A 13,386-nucleotide genomic window follows, 5' to 3' on the forward strand; every position below is an offset into this window, starting at 1 on the left:
GGGCGCGCACTATATTTTGGCCTAGTGTACGTACGTACATTTTTCATACATCAATAATAATGTTCAATTTCCGTCTGTCTTTTTCGCACCGCTGGTTGGCTTTATCCTTCAAATGGTAAGCTATCCTTCCTAACGCTCTCTAATTCAGGACACACAATATCGACCACTCAACAAACCCGCGTCAAGATGCCGGAAGTGTGTGGTGGCTATGGTGGTGGGGTGGGTAGCAGTAGAGTGGATGAAATGAAATAGTGCTTTTGGCAGTGAATATTGTTATTGAATAATAGTATCCCGTAACAAGCACAAGGTTCCCTTAGTAGTGTTATGGATATACACATGAAGCCAACACAATTGCTCGTGTACCTCTGATATTGGACGGAAGAAAAGTGTTTCCTCAGTTTAATAAATAATTGCCAACGCATTTACGTTAATGAATGTAAACATTGGTTTTTAGAGAAAGTTTTAGCATTAATGCTCGAAACTGTTACTGAGTCATTTTAATGCGTTATTTTAGCTATACGGTTACGCCTTTCTTTATTTCCTTTTGAATGTAACCATGTTTAATTTTAAATAAACATGTTCATTCATAAGTAAGTTTGAAACATGACCGCATTGCAATGCTAAAGATGCTCCGGTGCAATAGGTCGGTGCATTTGCAGCTCGACTGCTACTGCTACTACTGCTGGTTCGCCAATCACGAACCAAGGTGCAGTGGAGGTAGCAGGTGGAAAGACGCTTCAATAGGTCGTTCCCATTTATGCTGCAGCATACTATCGGGTCATCGCTGTGCAGTGTGAGTTAAATGCCAAACGCGGTCAAATAGAATGAGGAACTGACAAAATTTCGTGTCCATGACCTGACTAAAGTAATCGTAACGATGGCAGTGTACCTCGTTCTGTTCTTTCTATCTCTATATGTATGTGTTTGGCAGTTTCACTCTCATGCATCAGTTGTTTACGCTACGTTATGTTGTAATGATAGCTGCATATATCAAGAGAGAGAGAGAGAAAGAGAAATTAGGATTTTCAAGCTAAAATGCCAGAGAATATTTTTGCGAAAGAGAGTTTGGGGTTTGGAGGGCTAAATAGTCCGGCGAGAGAATGGATCCTAGGCGTGTTTGCTCGTTTGCTCTCTTTCGACAAATGGAAAAAAAGGATATGTGTAAATGGAAACTCCGATAGATGGAACCGATTTTCAGATCTCCATTTAGAGCTGTCAAATGGTATAATTTCATAACCATTTCACCTCTTCAAGATCAGTGTCACAGTATCTGCTGTAACTATTCTGTTCCGAACATATAGTTGCAAAAAACTATAGGATTACGATACAATAAATCTTTGAGAGATGATGCATTTTGCAAGTCTCATTGCAGAGTGATATCGCAACACGGCTGCATCGCCAAATGTTGGGGTACTATTAATTCCTCGGTGTGATTGTAGAGCACTCACTCGGAGAATTGTATTGCCCTATAGACTGAGATGGCTTGTGCGTGTGAGTGCATGTCAGAATGAGATGTTTCTCTACCGTAGGAAGATAGTAGAAAATGGTCAGAGAATTCGAGAGATTTGTTGAGAAAAAGTGTTGATGTACTAAGAACTCCAAGAGAGGAAAGATGGGACTTATTTTGTATGAGCTGAGCGTAGGTGTTTGTGCAGAGAAGTGAAATACGCTAGACCGCATAGGATATAGCGCGAAGCACAGGTGTATAGAACGAGCTAGAAGCCAGATCTAGGGATGTATAATTTGTTTTCAGTAATGATCTGTCCCCGGTAAACGTACATACATTAATTCACTGCAAGGGATGCAGAATGAAGATTCCAAGGGGTGTTAGACAAAACAGGATCAAATCAGACAAACAGAACGTAAAGAAATAAATGGTATGAGTGTATAACAATTTAAACGAATTAAACTGATAATACATATATTGCATCATACCATACAATCTATACAACCAAGTGACCCATTGCCAAATTGTTTTGTTTTTTTTTATATGTTTTACTTTGCCAACCAACATATAACAAAAACTCCTCAATTAAATTTGCTCAATGAGGTTTCTCACTCACTGCACTGATAAAGAACATTGTCACGTTGTTAATACGCAAACCACCTGCTTTTGGGGAATTCTCATCAGCACATCTTCAAATGATCATGTACGATCCGCAACATTTGCCTGTTGGTGAGTGGTTAATACTCTTTCATTGATCGGCTGGTTCATTTGATGGATTTGATCGTATTTTTTTTCTGTTTGGATCAATGAAGCATTAATTAAATAAACATTAGTCGATAACCAACTAGTGATTTAACTCGAATTAAACTAAAAAAATATATATATTAAAATGACGTAAAAGATCGATTTGTACATGATATTTACAGGATATACATCAGACTTTTGATGTCTGCAAAAGTGGTCAAACCAAATATAGGGTATAATGCCAATGATTTTACAGTTAAGGGAATAGCTAATGTATTGCATATGTAAGAGATGGATTCAACCACAATACTTATGTTATGTTATCTATTCATGGATATGCAGGTAAAGCATGGATAATGTCAAGAAATAGTAATTTCTAAACCTACTCAAAAGGTCAATTATTAAAAACTGACAAAATCTCCAATTTCTATTATTGTACACTTTAAAAAATGGATGTTTTTCAATAGAACAGTGTTTAGTATGATAAGAAACGCTGTTACACGTTGGTCCTTGGTTCAATCCGGAATTCCGCAAAATTAGTAGTAAACCAACATCTGCTATCGCACGCCAATGATAAAGAAAACACTAGAATAGACGTAACGCATAGACGAACATAAATGTGTTTTTTACATCAACATTTAAGCAAATTAGTAACTTTTATGAATGTTTCATTAATATCTAGAAATTTTACAATTTATAAGCAGTACACAATAATTAGATGGTGTTGTGCAACAATATACCATATTGGGTTAATTTTATCCTAAAAATATTAATTACTTTTTCTTACTTTGCGCAGCAGTCGTTATCGGTCAAGGTAGACCTTACCACAAACAGTCTAGACCAGCGGTCGGCAAACTTTATAACTGAACTAGCCAAATTCTACATTAATGTTTGTAGAGTTTCACGAGAAGAGCAAAATTGTTAAACCAAGAGCAAAAATGCGCAAAAGTTCTATGAAATATATGAACTGTTCAAAGAGCCGCACTTTGCCGATCGCTGGTCAAGGCTATCAGTGACTTTTTGATTAGCCATAGCTGGATAGTCAGTGCTACGTATGGGGTGGAGGTATGGTACTGTGGGTTAAATATTCCTTAGAATCTTCGATGAACTCCGGTTTTTTGGGCCGCATATTACGAATAAAATGTATGTTATTCTGTAATGATAAGCTTTTCGTAGCAAATAGGCATTTACTATTTTTTTGATACATATAAGGGCTCGTAGGAGCATTCAAATATGTTTTCTAAGTTCATATTGAGTAAATTCAAGTGTGTTTATTTGTTCCACTTCGATTGGTAGTGTCTTTATTTTTGCTTTTTAATCTAAATGCATTGAACCAGTATGTTAGTTGCCTTTCATGAGCGTTTATCAAGCTCATGTTTTTCTGTAACGTACTGTACTACAACAATGCTTGCGTTCAGCTGCAGGGGTGTCTATTTGTTAGCAAGCGCGAGCGCCAGTGTTTTGAATGAGGAACAACGACAGCACTTGCAGTACTGGCTTTCATGTCGCATTAAACCGCACATCTATGACACCGCCGGCAGTGGCCACTTCCGGCGAGAGGAAGTAGTATAGTTTCCGCCGGCTCGTAGGTTGGGCAACAGGAGGGTAAAATGTGTACGTTGCCTGCCTAGCCATTCGACAGAATCGCCGCAGTGAGGTAAAGCAAAATGTGTATCTCTTTTGTGGTGCAGACAGTTTGCCTAGGTAACGGTAGGCATTCGCAGAATGCAAAGAATCATGAATGAATGAAAAGCTCTCGTATTAGTAAGAAGAAGAAGGCGCAACAACGATGGGACGATGGAATCCTAGCAGGACTTGGAATTTCCCGCTTTCCTTTGGGTTCCTTCTATCCTTGCAATTAACCAAGTAAATGCTTTCAAGTGTGTGCGCGTGTTGGTCAAGTGAAACGAGTGTGCTGTAAACAACTTCCTTTCTCCTTTACATTGTCGTTTTGTCCGTTCAGATTGTGTATCTCTGTACTGTAATGTTAACTCTTTATTATGTATGTAATTTTCAATGGAATGCAAGAGTTTACATGATCTGAAATTGTTTTGTCTCTCATATTTTAAAATTTTGCTAGGAAAATCTTCTTTTGTTTTAATCGGAATACATAAGTATTGTTTTATAAAATATATTTTATTTAAATTTGTCAAGTAACAAGTGCATATGGATAGTAAAAAAGCACTTCAAGGATTTGTGCAAATCTAGCAAATCTAGAGGAACTGTGTTACAATGTTTACAGTGTTTTACTTTAAGGAATTGGGTTGGATGATCTGCCTTAAGAGCAGAGTTTTATTAATACAGGATGTCCCTGAGATACACTACGGGTAATTTGACCGTTCTTTGAGCAAATTGTACTGATTTGACATATATAGTGTCAAATGCAAAACAAATTCCCTTTTGGTCGAATGTTATTACTCTTTGATGGTTTGAAAATTGTAATATACAGTCAGAAATGTATAACATAATTAATTTATTAGTTAAAACCAACCATGTCAAGCAGAATTACACGAAAATAATTGGTGTAATGGCTAAAAACTGTGAAATTCGACTTAAGCGGAAATTGAAGATACAAGATATTTTGCGGCCGTTTTCGGGCCCATTCATAGTATATCTCGGGGACCGCCTGCATTGATGCGGACCGTGAATAAACCGCGTAGCTCGAATTTCGCGAATTCTATCAAAGTGGGTTTGCTTTAGATTTGACAATTGATTAGTTAAATTAGCCCATTTTGCTCAAAGAGCTGACAAATTTAGAAATCCGCTTATACCACCTATGATGTATTGATGAATTGAAGATATGACTCTTAATCATGTCATGCTACAATTGTTCTATTGATTAGTTATAAATAAAAATGTAGACTGTTTAATGTAACTATGGTTTTTTTTTTTACTTTTTGGTAACAACTGCCAATTTTAGCCAATTAGGTCCCGAAATAGGACCGCTACGTCTTGCTATTAGAGTTGATTTGTCCTAAAAACCTGTTTAATCATTCAGGCCTTTATATAATCATATAATGAAATAGTTCAATCACATAGGGCAGTGATCTCCAACCTGTCCCTGTCCGCGAACCACTTGTGATCCGTGGAGTTAACAGATGCAGTCCACTAAAGCATTTATTTTTGAAAAAGAAAAGGCTATTACTATAGATATCGTGCATTATTTTTCCCACAATAATGATTAAACTTTCTACAGGCATGCTCAGAATAAGATTTAAATATTTTTTTTTTTATCAAAAATTTTGAATTAAGTTTAAAACATGTATGCCCTCGATGGATGGATGCATGTATGAAATGCATTTTCAAAGCCAAATGGTCTGCGATCCTAAAAAGGTTGGAATGTTGTAAGCATACTGTGAAAATTTCCAACACTAAAATAGGGTGGTGCATCCGAACAGAGGAATTTTGCAAACATACTGTGAAGCAGTCACTTTGGCAGCCGATGTAATTTTTAAAATAATTAAATAATATGGGATCGAATTTTATCTATCTACTCGATCAATAAAACGTAGATCGATGGTAATGTTTGCACCAAAGAAGAACGTATATGCTTTTAAGCCAGAATTCATAACATGTATATGGTGTAGTAAACTTTGATGTTTTGCACAAATTTTGAAATACATTCGTATTTGTGCATTTACTTTAATTCTTCTCTTTAATTCTCTTCTTCCAAAGAAGAAGGCACATACAACCGTTGTCGGTCAACACCAGCCATTTAGTTGAATCAGTTTTAAACTTACTAGTTTATTTTAAGAGGAATACGACGCCAACGCTTCGGAATAAGATAATTCAGGAATGCGTGCTACAATTGCGACTATCAGTGGAGATATCTATGAGTTTATTAAAGATTAGAAATCCTACATACTTTGTTTTACTATAGAATTACTATACTATAAACAATTCGAGACAATATAAACAAGTAATGTGTGGGTTAGACACATCATAATGTCAGGAATATTAAAACCGATGAGAAACCTGTCGGTTGGTACGAAATAATCAAATAAACAATTTGCCTAATTCAATAAGCTTTTTTTTATCTTTTTACACCCTTCGTTTATTTCACCTTCTGTTATATTTCATTTCAATGTGCTTTACTTTACAATAGGTTTTGTTCTATGGCCTTAAGATTTACTTCTGTAATAGGTAAATTTGTGTATCAGATTTGTATTGACATTTACTGAGAATTAAAAAAGCCTAGCCATTTAATTTGGTAACTACTTAGCGATTGGTTACGATAATTGTGTGCGAAAGAAGTTTTGGTGTTAAGAAATATCGGTGACTATTTTCCAACTGACACAACATTATTAATGTAGCAGTGCCGGAATCAGGGTGAGTGCACATGGATAGGAGCTATTCGCAAGCTAATCTCTTAATCGTCATGAACAGTGCATCGTGACAAAACGTTCATATACACGCGACGTTAGAAATAGGCCACTGAAAGAGAGGAGGGCATGTTAGGTGTGGTTCATTTTTAGTTGTTCACGAAGCTAAGTGCGCACGATATGTTTCCGTTTCCAGGATAGACTTACACCGGAAGTATTGTGGCGTTGCAAATAAATTTGCAGCATTACAGCTAACGCCAAAGCTGATCACGACACTACACTTACTGGTTGAACGATCTTCTACCGTAAGATTTTTAGTAAAGAATTTTAATGGTTATTCAACTTGTTTATAATTCGGGTGACCCACCATACCATATGCATGGAACTAGATTCGAATTTTTCCCTCGTCCTTCCACCCATATGCTGTTGAATCTATTAATGGGGGCCTTCACGATTCTAGTTAGTTTTTTGTATGAAGTTTGACAGTTGGAGGCTGAAATCATGTAAACACTCCATACAAAACCACACAAAAAACTATCCTGCGATTTTCAGTCTAGGAAATTTTAACCTAAAAGCTAGAATTAGATTCGAGTACATGCTCGAAAACACGGGTTTGTTTACATTTATCCCAAGGTGCATTAAAGAAATCAGGTGATCGAATCTGGAATCAAAGTGTATGTAGTCCACGTGGTCTCAAAGCATTTTTTCATAACCAATTTTGAACATCACTTTTTGGCAGAACGGTTGAAATTTTTTTCTCAAACAAGCTTTCTGGAGGCTTGACGAATACTCAAAACACTTTTACAATCTTCATTCAGAAGCAGAAGCGATAAAAATCAGCCTTCTAAATTCATACACCTTGGGATAAGCCCACCTGTATATTATACCTACTTAGATAGCTGCTCGAAAACTGCTATTCAATGCGAACAGCTGACAGGCTGAAATTTCAGCCTACTAATTTCAAACGGAAAGGACCCCAATGATAGGTGAGTTGAATCTATCAATCAAAGTCCATATAATACAGAGGTCGATGCATAGCTCGATTTTGGTCCACCATTTTGAAAGCTTATTTTTGACATTTAGATGAAAATTTTCACAAACGATTCCAAACAACCATACACTTTTAAGGGCTAATTGTGCATTTTGTGCTCAAAACTTAGTTTAACTATACATTTCTTTCTCATGAACGTGGCATAATAGTTTTTTCAGTTATTCATCACTTAAAAATGACCACAATCAGAAATCTGGCCCCTTAGCTTTGACCCTCTTGAGCTGCACATGATTTCGTCGTAATTTTGGGCACTGATCTTGTTGTAATTGATTATTTCACTCTAATTCTATCTTTTCTTAATATTCGTCAACTTTTTAATGTACAATATTACAAAAAACGATGTAAAAATGGCCGAAAATGCTTTCAGACCACTGCATGCACAACAACTAAAACCTCAATGTATGCTACGATGAAACTATTGAAGCTTTTTCATCCAGCTGTCAAAACTTTCCCACGCTTTTTGATCAAATGTTCTGGACGACTCGACCTCTGTATTATATAGACTTTGCTATCAATGATCAGAGATGGGTGCAGATTCATTTTTAAAGTGGATGGGTGCAGAACAAATTAAAAAAAAAAAAGAGAGCAGTTGCAGGGCTGGCATTATGTAATGTTAGGGATTAATTACATGACTGCTAGGGGATCAGGCTTGGTTCCAGGAACGTTATTTTATAAAGCAGCTTTTCAGTTCGCGGGCCGCATTGCTTCACAATTAACGTTGTTGAGGGAAATTTTGACGATACCTTGACATTAGGTAAAATTTCAAATCTCATTTTAATTAAAAAATACAAATTGAATGTATCAAATTTCTACAGCTTTCTTTTATTGAAATTTGATTTTCATCTTTCAAAAGTAAATAATTGAATTTTCATGAATGAGTTAATAAAATAAGCTATTTATTTTAACATTTACAAAGTCAATATGGGCCGTATTACATACCCTTGAGGACCGTAGTTTGGAGATCCCTGTTATAAAGATCTGTTCTAGGATTGGTATGAATTGATTATCAATTCCATGACAGGTATCAGTTCGGTGCCAAAACCTCCAGGAATTCCAGGACCTGTTCGATTTCCAACAGTGGGGCCCTTTCCGTTTGAAGCTCGTAGGCTGAAATTTCAGCCTGTCAGCTGTTTGCATTGTATAGCAGTTTTCGAGCAGCTATCTAAGTGAGTATAATATACAGGTGGGCTTATCCCAAGGTGTATTAATTTAGAAGGTTGATTTTTATCGCTTCTGCTTCTGAATGAAGATTGTAAGAGTGTTTTGAGTATTCGTCAAGCCTCCAGAAAGCTCGTTGGAGCAAAAGTTTTTACTGGTTCTGTCAAAAAGTGATATTCAAATTTGGTTATAAAAAATGCTATGAGACCACCTGGACTACATACACTTTGATTCCAGATTCGATCACCTGATTTCTTTAATGCACCTTGGGATAAATGTAAACAAACCCGTGTGTTCGAGCAGGTACTCGAATCTAATTCTAGCTTTTAGGCTAAAATTTTCTAGACTGAAAATCGCAGGATAGTTTTTTGTGTGGTTTTGTATGGAGTGTTTACATGATTTCAGCCTCCAACTGTCAAACTCCATACAAAAAACTAACTAGAATCGTGAAGGCCCCCTAGAATCGTGAAGGCCCGCAGTTTCATAATTCTGGCCCGTGTGGAATCAAGTTCAGTTTAAAACGTGGTATGGGTCCTCCGTATGGGTTGGACCGTTATTGGTTTCGGATCAGTTACAGGACGGTTATGGGTTTAGGATGAGCTCCAGGACGGATATGGATTATTTAATTATTTAAACCGTTTAATTTGGATTTGCCTTATCGTTCATCCTCTTTAACCCCAGTATTGTGACTGTAAAATTTATAAAAAGTCACAAATTTGTACTCCAGATTTCGAAGCATTTCTTCTTACATTGCAATCTCCAATACACTGTATCAGCAATGTCCGAAACCGCTCACGGTCTCGCGCCTTAGTCTGCCATTCCGTTACCTCGGCCTTAATGGCGGACGCCTCCATGCCATCTTGCCACCTCAATTAGGGTCTACCACGCCTCCTCCGTCTTTGTGGACGGCCTAAAAAGACTTAACGCGCTGGGACGTCCGTGTCCATGCGTACAACACGGTCAGCCCACCGGAGCCTGGTGAGCTTGATACGCTACAAGACAGTGAGGTCGCTATAACGGCTCCTCCAAGAATCCTTCTGAGCATCTTCCTCTCGAATGCGCGCAACTCAGCTAACATGCTATTGTCATTGCTGACCTTTGACCCAATATATGTTAATTCTTGGACGACTTGAAAAGTGCGTTCACCTATCTATTTGAAGCCACCATCAGTTTGGTCTTGTCCTCGTTTATCTGCAATCCAAGGTTCTCTGCCGCCTGCTCTAACCCATGATAGGCTTTTGCTACATAGGAGAGCCGCAGACCAATGATGTCTATGTTATCAGTGTATGCCAGAATCTGGGTTGACTTATAGAAGATGGTTCGCGAAGTCTCCACCCTCTAGTCGCCAGGTTGAATAGGAGGTCCCCGTTCCCAGGGCGCGCAGACCTTTGGTGGTAGCAAAAGACGGTGAGAGTTTTCTATCCACCTTCACCTGGCGTTGACGTTCAGTGACGTTGGTCATAGTCATTCTAACTAGCCTTATCAGTTTGGCCGGGATTTGAAAAGAGCTCATAGCGTCGTATAGTTTTACCATGGCTACGCTATCATATGTGGCTTTGAAGTCAATGAAGAGATGGTATGTGTTTGGTCTGTATTCTATCATCTGCTCTAGGATCTGCCGCATGGTGAAGATCTGTGATCAGTAGTTGATTTTCCGTTTCGAAATCCTTGTTGATATTTCCCGACCTCACGTTAAAGGGACAAGTCGATCGTGTAGGAGAATATTTTATTGGCGGTATTCAACGTCGTAATACCCCTGTAGTTGTTACAGTCCAAACTGTCTCCCTTGTGTATAGGTCATGCATTGTTTGTGGGTATAGAATTCGTCAACATAATTTTACTCTATTGTTATATCAGCGTTGCGGCATTATATGAAAATATATTAAATAATGTTTTTTTCGTTATTATTATTATTATTATTTACTAATCTTCAACGGGCCCCCTATGGCCTAATTAAGATGTAACAGTTCATTAAAAAAAAAACATAACAAAACATGATTTGCAGCGCAATTCACTGTGGCCTTGGCAAAAGCCGGAGACGTTCCTTGAAGCACTGAGTTGAGATGTCGAAGTCGAAGCAATCCGAGACAGTGTTGAAGACAGCCGACATGCGGAACATAGGGTCAGACCGACCAGCACTGGAACGGGGTTGAGCGAGCCGTAGAGTTTCTCTAGACCTAAGTGTTCGGGATGGTGCATAGATATCGACTCGATGCAACAAAGGCGATGAGTCGATAGAGCCATTTAGCAATCCAGCGATGAAAGAACACTGTGCATTGCGTCTTCTAACCGAAAGAGGTTCAAGGCCTAGAAGACGGCACCGCGCAGCATACGGAGGAAGATTATTGCGATCCTGCCAGGGAAGTAGGCGTAGGGCATATCGCGCGAGTTTACGTTGAATCGCCTCAAGTCGAGCAATTGAAGAAGCGGTAGTTGGGCTCCAGACTACGCACGAATATTCCAGAACCGAACGAACGATACAGTTGTAGACAGCTTTGATGCACATGGGGTTGCGGAATTCATTAGTTGTCCGGATAACCACGCCAAGTAATTGATTTCCTCTAGCTACAACGTCATCAATATGCTGTTTAAAGTTCAAACTAGAGTCAAGCAGAACACCCAGGTCTTTGGCATGATTTTGTCGATTAATTGCAGTGCCGTCTATGAAGTAGGTACCAGTGACTGGGCTCCTGCATCGACTAAAAGACACACTGTAGCATTTTTCGATGCAGATAGTCAGTCCATTACGCTTGCACCACGAACAGAAAATTTCGATGCAGTCTTGCAGCAATGTACAATCACCTGTGTTGTGAATAGGCGCAAAAATTTTTGCATCGTCGGCAAACAGACTGATACTGTCGGGAGGTAGAGCGAGGGTAACATCGTTGATGAACAATATGAAGAGAAGCGGGCCAATATTGCTTCCTTGTGGCACACCCAAGCTGCTGACTATTTCTTTGGACATGTGCTTATCAATTTTCACGATGTATGTGCGATTAATTAGGTAAGACTTAAGCCACTGTACGAGCGAGCTGGGAAGTCCTAGCTTATCGAGTTTAGCGAGAAGAATGTTAATAACACATCATCATTACACTCGTTAACCCCTATCCTTCCTCTTCTATCGTAAATATTTCTGCAAATCTCACAAAACGCGGTGTAATATTTGTTTTTATTAAATAAAGACAAATGATTTATTTTACTAATCATTGTACGTGCTGATGACAGACTATCGAGCTTGAAAAAAATAAAGTAGGTTCGATCAGTTTCTTTTACTTGGCGTAGCGTCCTACGTGGACATGCCGGCCTATACCGGCTTTCGAGACTTATTCAGTACCTCGCAGCCGGATAGTCACAAGTCGGGAGGACAGCTTGTTTGGTTAAGGTTTGAACCCACGACCAGCATGTTGTTAAATCGTGTGAGTTGACGAATGTACCACGGGATCGATCAGTTTAGTATCAACAGTTAAAGCGAATGATAAAAAATCCAATGTAAATGAAAACATGACAATGGAATTCGTAACTAATACGAGAGAAAAAGTATGAATTTGAACTCCAATTTTAATTGCGTTTTTTTTTCTCAAATAAAATAAAACCCTACTTTACTGTTATTTGTCTAAGTTTCATTCGCAGGGTTATGCCTATTGATCGACTTCATACAGTCGTGTAGTTGTAACAATTCATTTATTTATTAAATAATTAATTATTTATTCCATTCTAATTTCCTGTCTCATTGCTATTAAGGAGATGTGTGTAATGTTCGTAATCAATAATGATATTATACCTTAATACCTTTATAACTATACTATTTCATGTACGGCTTTTTGGCTTCCATTAATTCTAGTATAACTTATATTAAAAAAAAGTATAACTTTATATTTAAAAAAACAAGCTAAAATGTTTGAACTAAATGTCTTTAAAATACATTTTGTATGTATTTCCGAGCACTTGGGGTAAAAATGTAAAGTATTTTAAAAATCAAAATTGGCTATTTATGTCCTTTTTGTAATTTATGATTTGAATGAATGATAAGTTATTATTTTTACAACTATGGCCAATGCTGTATTTGGCACCCTTGTTGACGTGTTCTTTCGATACATGGAAGGCATTTTTCTTTTACATTTATTTTTAAATTATATATTGTAGTTGAAGATTTTAACGTAAAACATATTCCATATTGCATTTAGCAATCGAGCAAGCCATAAGAATACATTTGAAGGTTTAAAACATGTTTTCTATTTTGAATCATTCATGGAACTATAATAAAATACATAAGCATTTTTAACCCGTTTTTTGTTGTGGACAAAAGTATTAACAAATTTTACTTTGTATTTTTCTTTCAGTTTTGCACACATCCGCCAGCTTAGCGTTAAACGAAAGCTGGGATCCAGACGTAAGGTAAGTTAATCGAAAAGCGCAGTTTTTTTTTAAATAACGTAATGTTGACATTCGTAATGTTCCTTATCCGTAGCATTTTTGTAGTATAAAATTTACAAACATTTAATATGTGCGTTTTGTGTTTTTAGGGATGATATGGAAATGATGTTAAACAAAATAGTGCCCGAAGGTCTACCATACAGGCATTCTTGCGAAGGTCCAGATGATATGGTATTTATTCCTTGACCCGTAGAGTTACACGCCACTCGTAACAGTTACGGCAATGCTAA

The 13,386-nt window shown here is 37.6% G+C and overlaps 1 protein-coding gene across 6 annotated transcripts in view; it reads left to right on the forward strand.

Moving 5' to 3' along the window:
* LOC1279558 (UPF0047 protein YjbQ) overlaps positions 1–13,386 on the forward strand; it is a 31,600-nt gene that overhangs the window by 7,426 nt on the left and 10,788 nt on the right. For all 6 annotated transcript variants that reach the window (XM_061657193.1, XM_061657196.1, XM_061657197.1 and 3 more), the window contains exons 3-4: positions 13,063–13,117; positions 13,246–13,327. In XM_061657193.1, the coding sequence (XP_061513177.1) occupies positions 13,063–13,117; positions 13,246–13,327 (137 nt within the window). The remainder of the gene's footprint in view (positions 1–13,062; positions 13,118–13,245; positions 13,328–13,386) is intronic.

This window comes from Anopheles gambiae, chromosome 3 (genome assembly GCF_943734735.2).
Source record: "Anopheles gambiae chromosome 3, idAnoGambNW_F1_1, whole genome shotgun sequence".
In the NCBI taxonomy this organism is placed as follows: domain Eukaryota; kingdom Metazoa; phylum Arthropoda; class Insecta; order Diptera; family Culicidae; genus Anopheles; species Anopheles gambiae.